This window comes from Narcine bancroftii, chromosome 1 (assembly GCF_036971445.1).
Source record: "Narcine bancroftii isolate sNarBan1 chromosome 1, sNarBan1.hap1, whole genome shotgun sequence".
Taxonomy (NCBI): Eukaryota; Metazoa; Chordata; class Chondrichthyes; order Torpediniformes; family Narcinidae; genus Narcine; species Narcine bancroftii.
In genome coordinates this window covers 151,521,078-151,545,181 of record NC_091469.1, presented here as the reverse complement: position 1 = coordinate 151,545,181, position 24,104 = coordinate 151,521,078, and the positions used below count along the sequence as shown (strand labels likewise).

The 24,104-nt window shown below is 47.9% G+C and overlaps 1 protein-coding gene across 3 annotated transcripts in view; it reads left to right on the top strand.

Moving 5' to 3' along the window:
* LOC138765089 (hepatocyte growth factor activator-like) overlaps nucleotides 1–24,104 on the top strand; it is a 104,873-nt gene that overhangs the window by 14,784 nt on the left and 65,985 nt on the right. For 2 of the 3 annotated variants that reach the window (XM_069941809.1, XM_069941800.1), the window contains exons 3-6: nucleotides 13,388–13,484; nucleotides 17,957–18,030; nucleotides 20,156–20,269; nucleotides 23,418–23,549. In XM_069941809.1, coding sequence (XP_069797910.1) covers nucleotides 13,388–13,484; nucleotides 17,957–18,030; nucleotides 20,156–20,269; nucleotides 23,418–23,549 — 417 coding nt within the window. The remainder of the gene's footprint in view (nucleotides 1–13,387; nucleotides 13,485–17,956; nucleotides 18,031–20,155; nucleotides 20,270–23,417; nucleotides 23,550–24,104) is intronic. The other variant, XM_069941819.1, reaches the window with a different exon arrangement.

The following is a 24,104-nucleotide window of genomic DNA, read 5'->3' as shown; positions in this document are numbered from 1 at the left end:
TCCAGATGGTCCCTGGCTTTGCCCATGTCTAAAGACTGCATATTCTCATGCACATTTATTATCTGACTGCACATATTCATTTAGCTGCCTTGCTGTTCAGCGCGGGTGATCTTATCTGTCCATCTGTCACGATCTCTGACCCTCTGAATTGTAGTTGTTGCCTCCACTGTTCTCCATCTTTGAGCTGAGACCATAGTCGATGTTGAGGTCATGATTATATAGGGGAAAAATACTGAAGTGGTTTCCCATTGCCTTCTTCAGTTACAGTGTCCGTTCTGGATGGGTCACCCTGGCCATTGATCAGCAGATTCATCTGGCCAGCGTTTTTAGTTCTACAACAAGAAATTCCAATCTGTAGAATCTGCCTGTAAAAACCATCCACCATCTGCAATCCTTGGGACATGTGACCCTGACTGGGAGGCTAAACTCCTTTGCCCAAGTGTGACCTGTAGGCTATCGGACAGAAGGAGGGCCTTAGACCTTCTTTTGCTGAGCAATTGCGCAGCACTGACACTGAAAACAAAGCAAAGTTTCTCCTGCCCACAGTGATGCACCATCAATAATGCTAAAAGTCTAGAAGTTACGTAAAAATGATAGGCTTTTATTAGCAACAGAATGAAGGAATGTCCATGCTGGCCAACTGTCCTGGATTGGGGAGGAGGCTGTGGGACAGTCATCTTTATTTCGGAGTCTGTGGGAGGGACCACAGGTACAGTCAGCCAAAGGGACGTGTCCAGACAGATAAATATATATACAGTGGTTTACCACATTCACCCCTTGGTTTAGAAAGAGTCCAGCAGGGTGAAGTGAATTTGGTGTTTTTACAAATTATGTCTTTCAAATCAAGTTACATTTATTTCTCGTTCGTATCCCATAAACCTTGCAGTGCACAGTGAAAACGAGATAGCGTTTCTCCGGACCATGAAGCTGGTTATTTACAAGGATAAATTACATCAGAAACTTTTTTTATAAATAACATATTGTAGCGGTGGCTACTCTGCTTATTGAATGTTCTCACAACCAGACGGGTTGAGTTCAGTGAGCAAAAACTCGTTTATTGAGGTCTGCCTGGCTGGTCTTATGCTCCCAGCCCAGACCTGGCTGAGAACTGTGCCAGGGGCCCTGACGTTGCCAGGACGTCACGTGGGCCGCAGAGCGTGGGCTTCTGAGGCTGGTCCCGAGGTTGGGGAGAAGCCCCCGACGACGCCATTTTGGCCGGCTGCCCCGCCGCGTGCATGACATGTGGGGCCGGTTCGCCTGCCTAATGGCGTGCCACCACACAGCCCCCCCCAGAACCGGCACCAATCTCCTTTTTTTGCTGGGCGGCCTCGCTTCTTGGGTTGAGCCGCAACCACTGGCTCGTTGGGGTCGAGGTGTGCTGGCTTTAATCTGTCCACAGTAAACAGTTACCTCTTACCACCGATGTCCAGTGTGAAGGTGGATCATGAACACTGGATGACTCTGTACGGTCCTTGAAGGGGTGCTGTGGAAGGACCTCGCCTGATAAAAACATACTCGCTGATGATGTAAGAGGCCCATGTGGTGAAGCGGCGGAGAACTGCGGCTTGAGGAGGGACGGGAACTCATCCAGGATGCACTGAAACTCGTCCTTGGGTGTGCTGACCATGGCCATCTGCGGCTACTCTGTGCGTGAGGTGTTGAGGCAAACGGATTGGAAGGTACAGGCATCAACAAGTCGCTTACCTCAGGGGTCCGTGGGCAAGGAGGAAGTTGACACCCAGAATGGAGGTTGGGAGGGACGAAATGGTGAACCTCCATGAGAACTTCCGCTGGCCGATCTGGAAGTGGACGATCTTGATACTATATGTTCGGATCTCTGTCGAATTGGGTGCACAGAGTGGAAGTCCTCAAGGCTGGTTCTGGGACTCAATGGCTGTGGCTGAGTGCTGATCTGTGCCCCAGTGTCGATGAGGAAGCGTCGGCCGCTGATTGTATTCCACAGGTAGAAAAGGCTGTGTTCTTGGCCAGCTGCTGCAGCCATTAACAGAGGCCGGCCTGCTTGTTTCCCTGGAATGCAGGGCTGACGACACTTCCTTGGCTCCCCAGCACTGGTGGAATAAGCAGAGGCCTGAAGTGGATGGCTTGCCTCTGGCTATGCTCTTTGAGGCCCCTGCAGGGACTGAGTGTTCCTCCGCAGCGCTAGAGGAAGGCTTGGCGTGGTCATGGCCAGGACTTGTAACTTGCTAGACTGCTGAGCCCTCTGGGAATTGTTCAAGCCATAGCACCTGAGCTTTTTGAGCGACCTTCCTAGGGTCGTCGAAGCTCTCCTGGGTCAATAACGGCCAGATGTCTTCGGGCATATGGTTGAGGAAGATGCGCTCGAAGAGTGGGCAGTTGGTGTGATTGCCCATCAAGGATCTCATCCATCAACACAATTGGAGTTCTGTCTCCCAAGGCATTGAGGTGCAGCATCCGAGCGGCACGCTGGTGCTTGGAGAGGCCGAGGGAGCCGGTGAGCACCCACTTGATGGTCCCGTACTTATCTTCCGTGGGTGGGTGCTGAATGAGGTGCAGCACTCGTTCGGGAGTGGCCTGGTCCAGGGCAGCAACAACATGATAAAACTTGGTCGTATCTGATGAAATCTGGTGGAGGTGAAACTGAGCCTCTGTGTGGCTGAACTCTGGATCTCAGGCTCCTGAATCCAGAAGTCAGAAAGCTTGATGGCTATAGCGTTGATCGAAGAGTCGCTCGTATCGGGTTCAAAGGTGTTTGAACCTGTCGGGGTCACCAATGTAGCGGTAGCTATTCTGTTACTGAATGATCTCACAACCAGACGGGTTGAGTTCAGTGAGCAAAAACTCGTTTATTGAGGTCTGCCTGGCTGGTCTTATGCTCCCAGTCTGGACCTGGCTGAGAACCGCGCCGGGGGCCCTGACATCGCCAAGGCGTCACATGGGCTGCAGAGTGTGGGCTTCTGAGCCTGGTGCCAAGGTCAGGGAGAAACCCCCGATGGCGCCACTTTGGCCGGCTGCCTCGCCGCGTGCATGACATGCGGGTTCGATTCGCCTGCCTAATGACGTGCCGCCACAATATCGCTTATTAAATATCATGTTACATATGCTAGCTCTATGTCCCTGGAGTTCAGGAGCCTCACAGCTTGGGGGAGAAAGCTGTCTCATAATCTGGTCATGAGGGCCCGAACACTTCGGTACCTCTTCCCGAACAGCAGGAGGGAGAATATATTGCGGGAGGGGTGTGTGGAGCCCTTCACAATGTTTATGGCTTTCCGCAAACAACAGCCATTATAAATGGCCATCATATCAGGGAGAGAGACCCCAATAATCCTCTCAGCAGTCTTTAATCTCCGCTGCAGGGACATGCGTTCTGAGATGGTGCAGTTCCCGAGCCAGGCAATGATGCAGTTACATAGGATGCTCTCAATGTAGAACTCATCAAGGTAGTGAGGGTGGAGGGTGGAAGCAGAATTTTCAGTTAGTCAGGTCTGCAGCTGCCACCATCATAACACCAGCTTCAGCTGCAGTACAGCTGTTGAGTCCTGGACAGTCTGGAATGCCTGTACGTTGTTGTCGACGTTGGCTTGGTGGATGTGCGGTGACGAGTCTGACATGTCATCCGCTGGGGCTGGAACAATATGCCATGGCCCTGGTGCACCATAGGCAATGATAGGTGAAGTGGGTGCAGGGTGGTCGGCAATGGTCTCAGGAACCCTCGAGAGAGCCAGGTCCCTAACAGAGAGACTGTGTCAGGGTATACCACATAGGCATATTGGGGGTTGGCGTGGAGGAGATGGACTCTTTCGACCAGTGTGGGTCAGACTTATGGCTCCTCACGTGCTTCTGGAGTAGATCCAGTCCTGGGGACATCAGCCAGGCTGGCAGCATAGACCCTGAAGCAGACTTCCCAGGGAAGGAAAATATTCTTTCATGTGGAGTGACATTGGTGGCTGTACATAGGAGTGATCTGATCGAGTGAAGTGCCTCAGGGAGGATATCTTTCTAACGGGAGACTGGAAGATCTCTAGACTGCAGGGCTAGGAGGATGGTCTTCCAGACAGTAGTGTTCTCCTTTTCCACCTGCCCATTTCCTCAGGGGTTGTAACTGGTGGTCCTGCTCATGGCGATGCCTCTGGCCAGCAGGTACTGACACAGCTCGTCACTCAGAAAAGATATAGCAGAGGTACCCAAACAGGATGAAGAGGTGGCGTGGGCCCCTGATGACTGTGGCAGTTGTCATGTTCAAGCAGAGGATGGTGAATGGGAAACAAGAGTACTCATCTATGATATTGAAGAAGTGCATGTTGCGGCCAGAGGAGGGGAGGGTTCCTTTGAAATCAATGATCTGGTGTTCAAAGGGGTTGGTGGCCTTTATCAGGTGCGCTCTAGCTGGTCGATAGAATTGCGGTTTGCACTCCACACAGACTTCGCGGTTTCTGGACATAGTTCTGATCTCCTCATGGAGTAAGGCAGATTACAGGCTTTGATAAAGTGGAAGAACCTGGTGACCCCAGGGTGGCAGACGTTGTTGTGGAGGTTTGGGTGGATTCATCCATAGCGTGCATTGTGGCCTTGGCAATGCCTGCCTTGATGCGCTAAAGAGGTTGATGTAACGAAGGGGCGGGTCTTGTCCACATAATTGGGGACCCACTGGGCATAGTAGGAGAAGAAGTCAAGATACCACTTCAGGGCTTTGAGGCGTGGGGAAGGGGGAATTCCAAAAGTGGGCACATGCGATCGGGGTTGGGGCAATGACTCTGTTCTCCACGATGCAGCCAAGGCGGATTGTGCGAAATGCAAATTTAGCCTTATTGTATGTAAGATTAAGGAGTTTGACAGCTGGAGGAATTTTTAGAGGTTAGTGACATGATCCTGCAGGACATGGCCGCAAATGGTGACATTGTCCAGATACGGGAATGTGGCCTGGAGCTCATACTGGTCTACCATTTGATCCATCTCTTGCTGGAAGACAGAGACCCCATTGGTGACGCTGTAGGGAACGCTCAGAAAGTGGTAGAGATGGGCATCTGCCTCAAAACGAGTAATATTGTCAGTCTTCTGGGCCCATGGGGAGTTGGTGGTATCCTGACTTTAGATCAATGATGGCAAATACCTGATATTGAGTGATTTGGTTTCTCATATCAGATATCGGGGAAGAGAGTATGAGCCCAGCTGCGTAAATCTGTTAGCGGTCTGACTGCATTCAATGACCATCCGGTTTTCTTTTCCATTCTTCACCATCGCCACTTGGGCTCTCCAGGGGCTGGTGCTGGCTTCAATAATCTCCTCGGTGAGTAGCCGCTGCACCTCCGACCTAATAAAGGTCAGGCCCCTGGCACTGTACCACTGTAATTTTTGTGGCAATGGGTTTACAGTTGGTGGTGAGGTTAGTGAACAACGGTGGAGGGGTGAACTTGAGAGTCTGCAGGTCGTGTGCAGTGGGCAATCTTTGGGTTGCTGGTTGGAAATGGTGGGGGAAGAAGCCAGGGGGGTTTTGCTGATGGAACGCAGTGGGCTGGTTACAGACAATGAGGAGGGGATGGGGCCTATCGTGCTCCATCATCACACTTTAAGGTGGCTTTGAAAGTCCACCCCAGTAGCATGGCAGCGCAGAGCTGTGGCATCACCAGGAGTTTAAAATTTTTGTGCCCTGCACGGTCAGAGCCACCATACAGTAGCTGTGAACATCAGCCGAATGGGACTTCGAGGCCAAATTGGTTTATTGGCCTTTCCGTGAGGAGTAACGCCACACCGTGTCAGGGTGGATGAAGCTCTCTGTGCTCCCATTATCGAACAGGCAGCTCGTCTCACGGCCGTTTACCTGGATGTCCATTATCAATCCAACGAGTTGGTGAGGGCTACCTTGATCCAGCGTAATGGAGGCCAGTATTAGATCGCTGTCTGTAGATACGGTGGAGTGTTCAGGTGTTCAGTTCCCACGGCTTGCACATGGCACTGCTTGATTTCAAAGATGGCATCGTCCAAGATGGTAACCCCTACGGCCCGTGAGCGGCATGGCTGGGTTGGCGTGACTTAAACTTAAACACCTTCGTGTAATGTCTTTTCTTCCCACGGTTAGAGCAAACCATGTCTTTCGCTGGGCAGTGTTTCCTTGAGTGCTTGTTCAGGCCACAGAAGTTGCACTTCGCGTACTCATGGAGTACAATGGCTGTGGTTGGGTCGCTGGTGGGACATGACGGTAGTGGTGTTAGGTGTGCGTGGAAACAGCAGCCGTGGTTGAATTGCTGGTGGGACATGGTGATCACGGCTTTCCGCTATGCTGTGGCCTTCCCATGTCCCAAGATGGCAGCTCCTGGGGAAACCACAAGTTATTCATGTTCTGGAGGGCCACCTCTAGTGTGCCTGCAGTTCGACTGCCAGTTGAGCTCACCTTGCTCCAGCAGACTCTGCCAGATGTAGGGACATAAGCGTATCTGATCAGGTCTTCCATGTCCACCATGGCTGAGATGGCCTTGCAGTTGCAGGTCCATCCAAGAGCTCGCAGGGCCTGGAGGTACTTAGCACACGATTCTCCAGATTGCTGTTTTTGAATAGCCAGGAGGTGTCTCTTATAGCCCTCGTTTACCTTCCTCAGGTACTGGCCTTTTAGGATGTCCATTGCCTTCGGGTACGACTTGGCGTTCCTGATCATTGAATATACCAGGAGCCTGACCTGGGAATAGAGTACCTGAAGCTTGTCGTTCTCTGATGGAGCAATAGTAGATGATACCTGGAGGAATACTTTGAAGCAACGCAGCCAGAGTTCAAAGTCGTTGGAGGCTTCTGGTGAATGTTGGCCGATTTCCAACTTCTCTGGTTTTAGGATCCATTATCAAAATTTATTGCTGTTAAAAATGATGCACCATCAATACCTCTCAAAGATTAGAAGTTATGTAAAGGCTTTTTATTAGCGATACAATGGCCATACTGGCCGACTGTCCTGGACTGGGGAGGGGGCTGTGGGAGGAACTATAGGTACAGTCAGCCAAAGGGACATGTCCAGACAGCTAAACATAGAGTGGTTTACCATACTCGGTGCACACGCATACACACAATTGTAGGCAGCAGATAATAATCTGCTTGACGAAGGGCTCAGGCCCAAAATGTTGGTAATATCTCTTTGTCTCCTGTGGACATTGTGGGACCTGCCAAGGTTCTTTCGCATTTTTATCTTTTTACTACATTCACGCCGACCGACTTTCTTGTTTAACTCTGGTCTAAATTTCTTACTGACTGCATTCTCTTGCCCAGTCAGTGAGATTTTGCATACCCTTGTCCGATCAGTGATCTAATGATGTGTTTGAATTGCCAACAAAAGTACAAGGGGTTTGGACCGAGCTGATAGGCTGCAATTGGGTCTTTTGCATATTACGTCAAGGGCTCAAATCTTCAGCGCTGATCAAGGCAGGCATGTGCTTCCCCCTGGTGGTCTTGCTGGCTGAACTGCGCAGACCAGATTAGCCACTGAGCCTGGATAGCTGACCTCAGCCTGGGCCAAGCTTCTACTGAACCCAATATCCCAGGAGATAAAACCATAGAATATTACAACTTGGAAGCAAGCCCTTCGGCCCTTCTAGTGTGTGCTGAACTATTATACTGTTATAATTGAACCCGCATTCACCACTTCAGTTGGCAGCTTGTTCCACCCTCCCAATCACATTCCCCCTAATGTTCCCCATATATTTCTCCTTTTTTTTTAGCCCTTAACCCACGTCCTCTGGTCTGTATCTCACCTGCCTCAGGGAAAAATACCTACTTGCATTTACTCTGTCTACCCCCCTCATAATTTTATACACCTCTATCCAATCTCCCCTCATTCTTCTACACTCCAGGGAAAAAAATCCTAACTTGTTTAACCTTTCTGTGTAAAATCACACAAATTCTGGAGAAACTCAGCAGGTCAAACAATGCCTTTATGTATCAAAGGTGAAGATACATCGCCAACGTTTTGGGCTTGAGCCCTTCATCAGGGTATGGGGAACATAAGAGATGTCCGAAGAAAAGGGGAAAGGGGGGTGGTGAGGGTGGGAGATGATAGATGGGGGGGGGGGAAAGAAAACCCTGGGGGGAGGGGGGTGGAAAAGGAGTCTAGGCTAGGTGGAGAGACAAAGGAAGTAGGAATTGGAATAACTAGTTAAAGGGGAAAAAAGCAAGCTGATTAGTGGAATTCAGTGAACTCAATGTTCATGCCCTGGGGTTGGAGGGGGCCCAGATGAAGTCTGTGGGTGGTCAGGGTGGAGTAGTGTGAAAGGCCATGGACAGACATGTAAGCTTGAAAGTGTGACTCAAAATTGAAATAGTTGGCAACGGGGGAGGTCGCTTTTGTTGCAGATGTAGAGCAGGTGCTGGGCAAAGCGACCTCCTAATCTCTCATGTTCCCCTACACCTTGATGAAAGGCTCAAGCCCAAAAAGTTGGCGATGTATCTTCACCTTTGCTATATAAAGGCACTGTTTGACCTGCTGAGTTTCTCCAGCATTTGTGTGCTTTTTTTCACTTAACCAACAGAATCCTATGTTTTACCTCCCTCTCCGTGTTACTCAGTTCCTTACGTCCAGGCAACATCCTTGTAAATCTCTGCACTCTTTCATTTCAACTCATTTCAATTCAGTTCCAATAGATCAGTGGTTAGAGCACTAGTCTTGTAACAAGGGGTTGTGAGTTTGTTGCTTGCTGAGGCCTCATTTCTGTGAGGGGTGCTGGACAAAAGTGGTGATTCTCTTGTCTTCCTTATGGTAGATAAAATTAAAGAATTTCATGTATGTTACATCCTATGTGACAATATTATGTGATAATAACAGAACCTTTACCTTTTGTTAGATGACCGAAACTGCGCACAATACTCCAAATTTGGCCTCACCAATGTTTTATACAACTTTACCATAACTTCCCAACTCCTGTACTCAATACTTAGATTTATGAAGGCCAATGTGTCAAAAGCTCTCTTTATGACTCTATCCACTGTCGGACTCTGGCTTTACCCTACCCTTAATTTAGTCTATGTGTCGTCTGAGTCCAGCATGTTCTTTAGAATGAAGTGATAGGAGAAGGTATTCAGTTCAACAATCAGTTTATTACACAGCACAAGAATAAAGCTTAACAGAGCTCTGGGTCAGTCGTTAGTTCAAAGGTCACCTGCACAGTGAGCTATTCCCCAAGACTGACCCCTATTGTCCAGTCTGCTCAGTTTATATAGATCCAAATTACCATACAGAACAAAAGTTGGCTTTCTTTGCTAGATTTCTTACATAAAGTATATCACCAGCAATTTCCTATTCTACAGTTTCTTTTCTTTGGCTTGGCTTCGCGGACGAAGATTTATGGAGGGGGTAAATGTCCACGTCAGCTGCAGGCTCGTTTGTGGCTGACAAGTCCGATGCGGGACAGGCAGACACGGTTGCAGCGGTTGCAGGGGAAAATTGGTTGGTTGGGGTTGGGTGTTGGGTTTTTCCTCCTTTGTCTTTTGTCAGTGAGGTGGGCTCTGTGGTCTTCTTCAAAAGAGGTTGCTGCCCGCCGAACTGTGAGGCGCCAAGATGCACGGTTTGAGGCGATATCAGCCCACTGGTGGTGGTCAATGTGGCAGGCACCAAGAGATTTCTTTAGGCAGTCCTTGTACCTCTTCTTTGGTGTTTATCTCGGGTGTAAATCTCTTATCTTAAATCCTCAAGATCAGACCATCCTATTGTTTTGAACAGAAATCAATTCCTACCCCAGATATTTCCAATCATCGTTCTGTTCCTGTCTGGCCAATTTCATCTGTTCTCCTTAACACCTCCTCATGCCTTAATCTTCTTCCTAGACTGGCTTTCCATTCCCTTTGTTTCTTACAGGATACTCTTTGTTCTGGTCTGGCCTGTGTCTCCTGGGCTACTCAACACCTCCTTCAGTTTGAGCATTCCTACTAAATCGTTTCACTCTCCCTTGTATTTTGGGAGTAGACAATTCTACCCCTCCTGTACTCAGCCAACTTTGCTCCATGCTGTGATTGCCACTTAATTACATTACTCTTTTCCCTTAATCATGAAGTAAATATAATATTGTTACATAGTCATATATATTGTAAACATGAAGTAAATATAAGATTGTTAAATAGTCATATATTCCATGATGTTTTAACCCCTAGATTCCAACACCATTTGTGATGCCACTTTCAGGGAATTATATATCTGTATTCCCAGATCCCTCCATCTCCTTCTTCTTTGGCTTGGCTTCGCGGACGAAGATTTATGGAGGGGGTAAAAAGACCACGTCAGCTGCAGGCTCGTTTGTGGCTGACAAGTCCGATGCGGGACAGGCAGACACGGTTGCAGCGGTTGCAGGGGAAAATTGGTTGGTTGGGGTTGGGTGTTGGGTTTTTTTTTTGAGGGGGAGGACGTGGAGGGGGAGGACATGGAGGGGGAGGACGTGGAGGGGGAGGACGTGGACTTGTCCTCGGGCCTGCGCAAAGGAGCTTTTAGGTGGAGTGCAGTGCGCGCAGTACTGGCCCCACCCTTTACACCCATGGTTCGTGTGCCGTGGCCGAGCAAGCTGGGACGTGGCAGCGAGGTCCTTGGGTCGTAGGTTTTATATCGGAGTGGCCTTCTCCTATGCAGGTTTCTTACCCAGGCTGGAGGGGCCTGCCTCCCCTCCTAGGTCGGTCCCTCCATCTACCGCAATTCTCAAAGCCCTACCATCTACCGTGTATCCCCTAGCTTGGTTTGTCCTTCAACTCCGCCTCTCCTCACCGAAGCCTCAAGATCCCTCTCCAATACTGGCCCACATCACACGATGGCCGCTCCCACAATGGCCGCTCTGCTTCTACCTCTCACCTCTTTCAACAAGCCTGTTCCAGTACTCTCACGTGCACCCCCCCCCCCATTCGCTGAAACAATTCCTGTTTTCCATTAAACCATTGAAACGGTGTCAAGGATTACAAGAGCAGGAAATGAAGTTGAAAAGGATAGTAAATCGGTCATGATGGAAAGGCGGGCCAGACTCGATGGGCTGAATGACCTAATTTCACTCCGATGTCTTATGAGAGGGTTGTCCTACCAAGAGAGACTCTATAGTTCGTGCCATTTAGACATTCAGCGCAGTAACAGGCCCTTCCGGCTCACAAGCCCTTGCTGCCCAATTACACATAACTAACCTACATCCCCCATACATTTTGAAGGGTGGGAGGAAACCGGAGCACCCAGAAGATACTCATGGAGACATGGGGAGGACGTACAAACTCCTTACGGACAACACTGGATTTGAACCCCATTTGCTGGCGAACCCTGGTCACTGGCGCTGTAACAGAATCGCACTAACTGCTATGTTAACCAGGCTACTTGAAGCTTTGAAGCTTCAAGGAATGAAAGGTGAACATGAAGGGGTGGCACGGTTAGTGCAACGCTGTTACAGTGCCAGCGACCAGGACTGGAATTCGAAACCCACGCTGTCTGAAAGGAGTTTGTACACTCTCCCTGCATCTGCGTGGGTTTTCCCCAGGGGTTCCACTTTCCTCCTACTGTCTGAAACATACAGGGGTTTGTTGGTTAATTGGGTGTAAATTGGGCGCCGAAATGGCCTGTAATCGTGCTGTATGTCTAAATTAAAAAAAAATTCAAACATATTTACTGTAAATGGATCAGGCGTGAATAGCAGAGCAGATTTGATGGGCTGAATGATCTAATCCTGCTCCCTTGACTTCGGGTCTGTTCCTGGGGAAAGCACATTCCCAGACAATTCTCTCAGCAGTTCTCCACAGCGTCTGGAAGATTTCCAGTTAAGATTTAGTCTGCTCCACTGCTCACTCTCCCAACCGCATTTCATGGTCATCGTGATGTTTAGACTCTCTGGGTCAGGAGCCAAAAGGATTATGGGAACATTAGGCAGCATTATCCCAAATAGAGCTCTTGCCTCAGTGCTCTGTTGACTTGGGGCTGGTCCTGACCTCTGGCGCTATCCATGTAGAGTTTGCAGGCCTGTGAAAGAATATAAAACACATTACAGCACAGTATAGGCCCTTCAGCCCACGATGTTGTGCCGATGAATGAAAACCTACTCAACAAACTAAACTTTCCCCATTTCGCAGCCCTTAACCCTCCATTTGTCTTACATCTGAGTGCCCGTCTGAGCACTCAGGGCAGGTGCAGACCACACCGGGTGGCACCATCAGAGGGGGTGACACGAAAATGACTGTCTATAACATTTTTGTGCAATGTTTCAGCAGAAATTTTATTAGTTTTTATAAAAATATCCCGGTATAACAACAAAAACATTTATCGTAAGCCCAGGTTACATGTATCAAGGCTAAAGCTCAATGCTAATGTACTTTTTGAACCTTCTAATGCACTCCGGTCTGAGCTGTTGTTATTACCCAATGACAACTACGCGTTGAATCACGTGGTTCCGTCTGCACGCTCCACACGCGCGCGCTATTGTTTTTGTTGCTGCCGGTGTTTTTATAGTCGCTGCTTTTGTCAAATCTTCTGGTGTTTTAGTTACAATATTGTGGTCATTAGTATTTGTGAACCGAGATCAATAACTCTTTAAATTTTGATGTAGTTCTTAAACGTTTCTATTTTGAATATTTTGTTTTCTTACCAAATTTTTACTTTAACCACATGAAACTATGAGAATACGTTTAGGCTGTGCATATGATATTGTAATTTAAAGGTGTAAATTAAATTTTGCTAGTTGTTTACCTCACCACTATCACCATTACATCCAGTGATATACGGGAATTACAATTTACAAGTAAAATTAGTACTAAAAAGATTATTAAGGATTCTGGAATGGGAAGAGGTCCATGGTAGTGAAACCACTAAACTTTCCTCCCCTCACCTTATACAGATGCCCTCTGATATTTGCTACTGTCGCCCAGGGAATAAGGTGCTGCTCTCCACCCTATCTATGCTTCTCGTAATCTTGCAGACCTCTATTAAGTCACCTCTCAACCTTCTATGCTCCAAAGAGAAAAGCCCCAGCTCTGTCATTTTTGCCGCATAAGTCACATTCTCCAATCCAGGCCACATCCTGCTGAATCTCTTCTGCACCCTCTCCATAGCTTCCACATCCTTTCTGTAATGAGGCGACCAGAACTGAACACAATACTCCAAGTGTGATGTCTACATTGAACATGGTGTAAAAAGTTACAATCTTTAAATTTTTAAGTTTTGAATTTTTAGACAATGCATTCCGTTAAAATAGGGCACAAGCAGCATCATTTCACGAACGAGAGGTCAATATAAGAGTCTGATAACTGTGGGGAAGAAATTGTCTTGGGATCTCATGGTGTGTATCTTCTGTCCCTTTAGTGGGAGGGGGGTGGGATAAATGGGATAGTCAAGTCCACCCAGGAGTGGGAACGGTAAACTGTCCAGGGCCACGTCCGGAGTTTGTCGACCAACTTGGACCTTCTGCTGATGTGAATCCAACCTGTTTAGTGTTCACCGCCAAAGGATTGCTCTGTGCCTTCCCCTTTCGATATGGAGGCAAGCTGCATCGCACCTGTTTGCCCAGCAAGAAGACGGGTAAAAAATGGTGAGTGTCCGCTCCCTCTACTTTTATTTTTGTGTCTGTCTGGTTCCTATTAAAAATAAAACCACTGACCTGAATAACGTGAAAACTCGGTGGGAATCCGTGCTGTTGGCTCTTCTGTGCCACAGGAGTTGCTGGCAAGTTGCTTCACCCTCCACAGCCAGGCAACTCGCATGGCCTTCTGCAGGGGTGGGGTGTCAGAGTTGTGGGGCATGGAATCCCTGCAGGGCTGGCAGATTTTAACCCCGCCCATCTCTATTTTGAAGTATAATGTGAAGTTCTGGTCACGGTATCGTAGGTGGTGCAGAAAAGATTTAGCAGGGATGGGGTGGTGGTTGAGTTATAAGGAGAGGTTGGATAGGGTGGAACTTTTCTCCCTGGAGCATAGTCGGGGAGACTTTTAGAGAAATATGAAATTGTGAGGAGCAATGATAAAGTGGAGAATTGTCTCCCTGGGGTTCAGAGAGGCAGAAATTTAAAGTGTGAGGGGAAAGTTGAAATGAATCGTGAGGGCCAACATTTTCCATACAAACAGAGATGGGTGTAGTGCAGAATGGGCTGATGGAGGAAATGGTATAGATGGAGACAAAAATAATATTTAATAGATGTGCAAACAGATACAGGCTCTAAAGGCTGTCATAGCGGAGGGTGGTAGCGGGGACGAGCTCCCACTGCTGCACAAATGCTCTTCATGCCGTGTGTCTCAAACAGCCTCTGTCAACCAAGTCCTGGCCTTCACGTGTGGTATCGTTCTTATGCCCGGCAGAGCCGTTCTCACTGACAGGAGAAGTGGCAAAGGTGGGCCACTGGTGCCTTGAAACCAGTTGCTCTGGGCAGATGGGGCTCGTCAACCACGGATGGTAACTCATTTTGGAGAGGGAAAACTCTGATTTCAAACTTTGTGGCTATACCTGCTAATGGGAAAGGCTTTGGGAGTAAACCCCGAGGAAAAATCCAGAGTCGGAGTCCCGAAGGCGACTGACTCCTGCGATGCTGCGGCACCAGACTATGTTGAATTTCATCGTTCCTTTGGACTTATCATTAACGTGGAGAGAGGGAGTTGGGTCCTATTGCATGGGCAACAGACGGATCTCCATATCAACTCTGCCTTGGCTTGCAGTCTGGAGAGGCCATTCCAGCTTCGCTTGGACCACAACTGACAGAGAAGAGAGAGAGAGAGAGAGAGAGAGAGAGAGAGAGAGAGAGAGAGACACAGACACAAACACAAACACACACACACCCTAAAGGTTAACATCTAGGTTGAGTTGGTGGTGTAGAAGGCAAATGCAATGTTAGCATTCATTTCCAGAGGAATAGCGTATGACAACAGGGATGTAATGTGGAGTCTCCACAGGGGGCTGGTGAGACCTCACTTGGTGAGACCTCGCTGTGTACAGTTTTTGGCGACTTAATTGAGAAAAGACGTGCTGGAGTTGGAGAGGATTTAGAGAAGATTTACTAGAATGAAACCAGGAATGAAAGGGTTAGCATACAAGGAACGCTGGTTGGCTCTTGGATTGTATTCGTTGGACTACAGAAGGATGGGGGGTGGGGGGCCTCAGAGATTTTTCAAATGCTGAAAGGCCTTGGCAGAGTAGATGTGGCAAGGATGTTTCCCGTGGTAGGGGTTCTTGGACAAGAGGGCACAACTTCAGGAGAAAAGGGCATCACTTTAAAACAGAGAAGTGGAAAAATTTCTTTAGCCAGAGGGTCGTTAGTCTGTGGAACTTGTTACTACAGGCAGCTGTGGAAGTGAGGTTGTTGGGTGTATTTAAGGCAGAGATTGACGGGTATCAGGATATCAAGGGTTACGGGGAGAAAGTTGGAGTGTGGAGCTGAGTGGGAGGATGGATCAGCTCATGATTAGAATGGAGGGGCAGGCTCGATAGGCCAATTGGCCTGCCTCTGCTCCTATGTCTTGTCATCTTGAGATATGGGAAAAGCACAAGGAAATGTGGCCTGTGTGAATGTGAAATGTGACTGTCACCATGGATGAGTTGGGCCGAAGGGCTTGTTTCCCTGACTATTATAAGCTGCAAAGCTGCAATCCCCCCCCCCCCCATGGACCCTGTCATCACCCTGACTGCTGGGCGCAGGCCACATGTTATATAACCTTAACTCCTTATACTTGGACTCACTTCAGAGTTAAACAGGAGCAGTCTTGGGGCATAAGGTCAAGTCCAATACACGAGTGTGCTGGAGAAACTCAGCAGATCACACTGCGTCCATAGGAAGTGAAGGGTCACTGATGTTTTGGGTTTGGGTCCTCTGTCAGGTGAAAGCCAAAACAGGCAGACTCCTGATCATAAAGATGGTAGTGGTGGGGTGGCGGAGGGGGGGGGGGGGGGGAAGGAGGAAGAGGAGGAAAGAAGGGGAAGTGCATGGTCATAGAGCTTGGGAGAAGAGAGGAGGGGAACCTCTTCAGTCTCAAGGAGACTGCACGATGTAACAGCGAATGGAGTTAAACACGAAAGTCTGTGGATTTTGTGGTGACGACTGCAGAACTGGAGAAACACAGCAGGGCTGTGTAGGGCCCCATAGTAAGCAAACTGCAGATGCTGAAGATTTGAAATAAAACCGGAGGTTGTTTCATCTTGTATTCGTACATGTGAGTTCTGAGGCAACACAAGGATGAGGAAAAGGTTCTTTAATTTAAAGTTGATCTGAACAGCACATGAGGCAGGCCATGAGGCCGATTGCAGATCCAGCATATTGCTGTGCCCTGCTCTGGGTGTCAGCCCCTGCTGGCAGCAAAGTCTAATCAAACAGAAAGGCATTGCTAGTTGCATTGCAACCATGGTCACGATCATTACAGAAGCGTTGAAAAATCTCAGCAGGTCAGACACCAACTGTGAAAACAGAAAAAGAGTTTAAAAAAAACCCCAGAACTTCCTGTCCTCCACCCCTTTCCATCTCCATTCACAGAGCTCTCCCCCCTCCCCCTGTTTTCTGGTGTACCCTCCCTCCCTTTATCCACCTATTACCTCCTGCCTTTGGGACTTGTGCTCCTCCCCCCTCCCCCTGTTTTCTGGTGTACCCTCCCTCCCTTTATCCACCTATTACCTCCTGCCTTTGGGACTTGTGCTCCTCCCCCCTCCCCCCTCCCCCTGTTTTCTGGTGTACCCTCCCTCCCTTTATCCACCTATTACCTCCTGCCTTTGGGACTTGTGCTCCCTGTTTTCTGGTGTACCCTCCCTCCCTTTATCCACCTATTACCTCCTGCCTTTGGGACTTGTGCTCCTCCCCCCTCCCCCTGTTTTCTGGTGTACCCTCCCTCCCTTTATCCACCTATTACCTCCTGCCTTTGGGACTTGTGCTCCTCCCCCCCTCCCCCTGTTTTCTGGTGTACCCTCCCTCCCTTTATCCACCTATTACCTCCTGCCTTTGGGACTTGTGCTCCTCCCCCCTCCCCCTGTTTTCTGGTGTACCTTCCCTCCCTTTATCCACCTATTACCTCCTGCCTTTGGGACTTGTGCTCCTCCCCCCTCCCCCTGTTTTCTGGTGTACCCTCCCTCCCTTTATCCACCTATTACCTCCTGCCTTTGGGACTTGTGCTCCTCCCCCCTCCCCCTGTTTTCTGGTGTACCCTCCCTCCCTTTATCCACCTATTACCTCCTGCCTTTGGGACTTGTGCTCCTCCCCCCTCCCCACCTTTTTATTCAGGAGCCTGCCTTCATTTTTCCATACCTTGATGAAGAGCTCAAGCCCGAAACGTTGCTTATGTATTTTTATCTTTGCTGTACTAAATATACTGTTTGACTTGCTGAGTTTTTCCCAGCATTGTGTTTTAATTTAGTGAAAAAACAGAAGACTGTCGACATTAAAGAGAAAGACAAGAACTCCAGATGCTGGGATCTTGATCAAACAAAGAGAAGCTAGAGGAATACGGCCAAGGGAAGAAATGGTGCTCAGGTTTCGGGAGGAGACCCTCTGTTTCTTTCTCCACAGATGCTGGCTGATCTGTTGAGAGTTTCTCGCAGTCAGCAGGTCCAACAGCGTTTGTAAGAGGCAAACATATTGTGGTGATATGTTTCCTCCATGGTATATAGGTATTGTTGGCTACTGAATATATGGAGCTGGCCCACCCACTGATGACTCATACCCTATGACTCCTCCCCTGTGGTCTTGGGGCATAAGGTCAAGCCACCTCTCCCTTCCGTCCATTCCTATACCTGGATCTGGGCCAGCAAAGTTCTTCTGAACATTAAAGCCTATCGTTCCCTCAGACTAATCTTGGTGGTTACTGATTGTGCACTGCACATATATAACCAGCATTTTGGGCCTGTATCCTTGCTCGTATCTCAGGCCCGAAACATCAGTACTATATCTTTACCTCGTCTTGTCGCAGCAAGACTGGCTGATTTCCTCCAACATTGAAACGTTTTTACTGCAATCACAGTATCTGAAGACTTTAGTGTTTCACTTCAGTTTCTAGTATTTTCTTTTGTGTAACCAATACTTCTGTTCTCCTTCAGGTGTGCCACCACCCACAACTATGACAAGGAGAGTCAGTGGGACCACTGTGAAGAAATCCAGCCCCTAGAGCACGGTACAGTTCCTTCTCGAATGAATGACTTCAATGCAAGAGACGTCGGGCAGTATGGAGGAGTTGCAGCTGATATGGGAATTGCATTGAAGGCAGTCTGGAGCACAGATATAGGCTATTTGGCCCATCTAGTCTGTGCCAATCTATTATTCTTCCCAGTTCCATTGACCTACACCTGGACCATAGCCCTCCATACCCCTCCCATCCATGTACCTGTCCACATTTTTCTTAAATGTCAAAATCAAGCCTGCTTTCACCACTTCAGCTGGCATCTCATTCCACACACCCACCACTCCCCCTAAACATTGCCTCTTTTACCCTTAACCCATGTCCTCTGATTCCCATCTCACCCAACCTCAGTTGCACTTACTCTAGTTATTCCCCTCCTAATTTCATTGTGTTACAAGCCCATAGGACCCCAAAATCTGGCAGCAATAGAAATTTACCAAGACAGATGGTTACTTAAACAAAAGTTGCTTTTAATCGTCTTTAAACATGAAAACAGGATCAAACTCTAACTTATTCATATTAACTTAACTTAACCCCCTTCTAATTCTAAGCGCACATGTTTTTAATGTGTGTGTAAGTTTAGAAAAGTTCTTTGATTTACAGTTCAATCTCACTTCTCATTCCTCCAAGTTCACTGGTTGCAGGCAATTCTTAAAATTGTGCATAGAATGTAACATTTATAAAGTTCACCAGGCTTTGGTGCTTGAAAGGTAAATGATTTCTGCTCAGGAAGGTACTTGTCGGTTTTCAGAGAGAGATTTGTTGTTCGCTGGACGCCTATAGCTGATCCCTTTTAATCAGCTACATTGGAGTCTTGCTGAAGAAACTTGCCCCATCAGGGTTTTCCAGATGATAACCTCTTTCTTTCAGGTCACCAGACTTCCTTTTTGTTTCCCTTATTTCAAGTGAAACATTATACAGCCAGTCCTCTCCTCTTGTATGGACAAACCACAAGGGCTTTGACCTAGCTGAACTAAGCACTCACAATCCATCTTCCAAATGGGGTTTTTCCACAAGCTTGTCAGCTTGTCCGGTTCCAGTCCCAGCTGCTGCTGCTGACTGTAAAACTGCAGAACTGATCTCTCTCTGAGAAAAGCCTGTTTTACTCTTTCTGCTTGCAAAAACCACATGACCCTCTTAGAACAGCAAACTTCACTCCAGACAGCCTGTGGCTCCGAACTACTCCTCCAATCTATTTCCCCTGTTGCTTTTCAAAAGTGAAGTCTCTTGGTCACTCCCAAAGTTTTTGTAAAGGCCCCCAGGAGCCGCCCTGTCTGACTTGAGCAGAGCTCCAATATTTTAAATGAGATCTGTTTTGAAGTGTTTGTGTGTGACCGACAGTTAAAAAAAAACCTGCCTCAATTTATCTCCAAAAAATAAATATCTATATACAACACAAATACAACATAATCTGTCACAGTTGGCCTGGTTGTCTTCTGAGGCAAGGTGAGGAGTGGGCAAGTTCTCTTAGTGAGAAGTGATCTTGCTGCATGGGAGGATGAGGGGTGAGTCCATCGAGGGGAACAAAATTGAGAGAGGAGCGGATCACGTGAACAACAAGCAATACACAGACACGCTGGAGAAACCCCGCAGGTCCTGCAGCATCCTTAGCAAGGTTTTGGGCTTGAGACCTTCCTTGGGGTTGACTTGCTCCATCATGTCGGTCAAATATCTCTACCTCCGATGGACACTGTGAGACCTGCTGAATTCCCCCAGCTTTTCTATGCTTTCACTACAATCACAGTGCAGCTCATTCCCAGATACTCTTTGTGTCAAAATATGTAACCCTCAGATCCCCTTTAAACCTTCTCCATCTCACCTTAAACTTATGCCTGCAGTTGAAGACATCCCCAACAAGGGGAGAGCACTGGGCCATCTACCCGAACCGTGCCTCTCGTAATTGTATTTCCCACTATTATTTTTACCTCTCAGCCTCCTTCACTCCAGGGAACACAGTTGCAGCCTATCCAACCTCCCCGACCAATCCAGCCTTCCAATAGTTTAAATTAGTGTTCGTGTTTTAGCCAAATGTTCTGTTTCATGTCAGAACATCCAGTGACTAACGTGTTTGAAGTGTGATTGGCATCGTAGTCTGACCAAGCTCATATTTGTTTGACAGATCACTGTGAAAACCATGCTTGCTGGCATGGGGGAGCCTGTGTTAATAACCCCAGGAACCAGTCGTACACGTGTCTGTGTAGGGATCCATTCACTGGAGAGTTCTGCGAGAAAAGTGAGTGAGACGGTCACATATGGACAGACACTGACAAATCCCCATACTGCGCACCCGCGCACGCACACACACGCACACACACACACACACACACACACACACACACACACACACACACACACACACACACACACAATATACACACACACACTCAATGCACACAAACACACCCACTCACACACATACAGACACTCACACCCTCATCACACAGACAGACAAACACACACACACACACACACACACACACACACACACACACACACACCAAACCTCCCCCACCCACACAACCACGCACACACACTACCCCACACACACACTACAAAACCACATCCGAGGTCTCTGTGGTTCCACTGTATCCATTTAGTTTCTCTCTTTCCCATAAATCCCAAGCCTATCTTCACTCTGACTAACTCCCTGGAGACCCTCGAGCAATTCTGGTCCCCCCCCTCCTATGCAGGGTTGGCCTGCTATTTTCTCCCATGCCCGCTCGTCAGTTGTCCCTCAGGGTCAGTTGCTGTCAGAGTCAATGAGGTTGATGTTTGCTTCAAATGGCACTGGGTGCTGAGGAATCTGCATTAGAGGAGGAGTGGGGAGAGGGACTTGGTGTTGACTCTTCACTGGGGAGGAAGGCAATGGGAGGGATATTCTGGGCTCTCAGTGAGTCTGGGTCAAGTTGTACTTTGATGGAGCATTCGCCTGTTTTATAAATGAACACACATTGGAACAAAAGCGGAGGCCCTTGGACCATTGGGCTCTTGGCCAGCTGAACAGCGACCCAACGACTCAACTGTCCCACTTGAGGGTTCTCCTGGAAATTGTACAGGTTACAACATTTTCTCAAACCTCGAGGAAGTTTACAGAGATGATCTCAGGGCACTTCCAACCAGACAGTATTAACATCAACTTCTCCAATTTCCGTTAACCTCTCCCTCGAGTCTCTTTCTTTCCCTATCCCTCTGTTTCCTTTTCTTCAGCTCCCCATCCCCTATTCCTGTCCTTCTCCAGCTGTCCTGCCCCCCTTTCATTTCTCAGCTTTCCCCTCTTCTACTCTCCCACCTGTATCCACCTGTGACTTCTTTCCTGTGAGCCTGTGTTCCTCCTGCCTCTCCTCAGCACAGAAACAGGCCCCTTCAACCCTTCTAGTCTGTGCCAAATCATTTTTCTGCTTAGTCCCACTGACCTGCACCCATTCCATAGCCCTCCACACCTCTCCCATCTGTCCAAATTCTTCTTAAATGTTAAAATTGAGCCACTTTCACCATTTCAGCTGGCAGCTCATTCTACGCCCCCACCGCTCTCTGTGCGAAGAAATTTCTCTGCATCTCTGTTCTAAGTGGATACCTTTCAATCCCTTTGTTCCTTCTTGTCCATGACTCTCCCACCATGGGAAATGAACTTTCTACACCTACCCTGTCCATATCTTTCAATATACAAAATGTTTCAACGAGCTCATCCCTCATTCTCTTAAATTTCAATGAGTACAGGCCAAGAGCTGTCAAACGCTCCTCATATGATAACCCTTTCATCCTGGAATCATCCTTGTGAACCTCCTCTGAACCCTCTCCAAAGTCAGCACATCCTTTCTTAAATGAGGAACCCAAAACTGCCCACAATACTTCAAGTGAGGTCTCACCTTGCACTTTATGAAACCTCAACATCACATCCCTGCTCTTGTATTCCATTCCTCTTGAAATGAGCGCCAGCTGTGCATTTGCCTTCTTCACCACTGCCTCAACCTGCATGTTTACCTTCGGGTTCTCCTGCATGAGGTCTCCTGGATCCCATTGCATTTGGGTATTTTCAATTTTCTCCCCATTTAGAAAATAGTCCACCTGTTTATTTCTTCTAGCAAACTGCTTGACTGTGCACTTTCCAACATTGTGTTTCATTTGCCAATTCTCTGCCCATCACCCTCTACTTCCTCTGGATGCTACGCGACCTGCTGAGTTCCTCCAGCACTTTTTTTTGTTGCATTGCCCTCGACCCCACCATTTGCAGACTTTCCTGTGTATGACCTGAAGGGTTCCCAGAAGGACGTTTGCTGATTTTTACAGACTCTTGTGGTCCAGAATTTATACTTGTTGGTCAATATTGAAAGATCATCCTTATCTTGTGTGCAGTTAGGAAGTGAAAGAAAATTCGATGAGGCCAACGGGAAATGGATAAATATTTGCAGGTTTGTGGGAAAGACTAGTGAATTGAATTGAAATGTTTATTGTCATTTAGAAGAATGAGAGGGGATCTTACAAGAACATGTAAGAGTACAGAAGACATAAATAAGATAGAGGTAGGTAAGCTGTTCCCATTGTTGGGGAGACTAGAATTAGAGGACGTAGACTTGAGATTCAAGGTGGTAGATGAGGAGGAACTGCTTTTCCCAGAGGGTGGTGAACCTATGGAATTTTCTGCCCATTGAAGCCATGGAGGTGACCTCAGTAAACATATTTAAGACATGGTTGGATAGATTCTTACAAAGTAGGGGTAGGGGGAAAAGGCAGGTAGGTGCAGATGAGCCATGATCTCATTGAATGGCGAAGCAGGTTCAACACTCCTATTTCTTAAGTTCTTATATATTGAGACACAGTGGATAAACTTTATTTTACATCCTATCCAGACAAATTAACCTAAGAGGGTAATGGTTTGTAAAAAAATATTTATAGACATACTGCATGGTAACAGGCCATTTCAGCCATGAGTCCATGCTGCCCAATTTACTCCCAATTAACTGACACTCCTGGTGCGTTTTGAATGGTGGGAGGAAACTGGATCCCCTCGGGAAAAACCTGCATGGACATGGGAAGGACGCACAAACTCCTTACAGTCAGCGCAGGATTCGAACCCCGGTCCCGATCGCTGGCGCTGTAATGGCATTGTGCTCACCGCTAGGCCAACTGCGCTGTTGTACCAATTTCACTTTTAATTCCCACAACCAACTTGATGTGAAATAAGGAGAAAAAAATCGATTGTTGTGGAATGTTTACTTAAGTTGGCACAATATTCTGGGCCAAAGGGCCTGTCCTGTGCTGTAATGTTCCAGGTTCTATGATTGTTCTTTCAAAGAACCAGTACGACGTCAAAGGGCAGGATGGCCTTTGGGCTGTACTATTTTAAGGTTCAATGGAGAATGACCACTTTCCTTTATATTCAGACAAGTGCTTTGAAAGACAGCATCTGAAGTATTACAACATTGGAGAGACGTGGACCCGAATCCTTCATGGTGACGTCGAGAGATGTTTCTGCACGAAAGAAGGGATTCGTTTTATCTCCTTAAGTTCCAAAGGTACCTGGAAAGCAGTTTGTATAACGTGGAGCAAAATGTCCCGGGAAGGACAAATGAATGATACAAGAATCCCCAGGCTTTGTATTCTTTATAAAAACGACAGGTTGCGCTCAAAGGTTACAGGTCATGTGGGTGAGAAAACACCATTATTGAAAATATTGTTTTATTGACAGTAATCAAGGGATAAACATTGGTCAGGATGGGGTTTAAATGCTTGGCAATGAAAGGCACAACAAAGGATGGGTTATCAGGCTGTGAGTGGTAATTGGTTGATGAGTTGAGCCTTTGTTGGAGAGAGCTGTGGGTGGCGATTGGTTAATGAAGTGAGCCTTTGTTGGGGAGAGAACTGTGGGTTGTGATTGGTTGATGGGTTGGCGCCAAGGAGGGGCATCCACAGGCATTGCCCCCTCAAGTGAGGTGCTGTGCCCCCATACAGTGGCAGCCATCGCTCGATGTGAGACCTGCCCCACACACCCTCCCGCGTCACGAGCAACTAGCTTTACGCATGCTAGTGACTCTCCAGCCTTTCCTGGTCAAGTCTCTAACATGCATCAG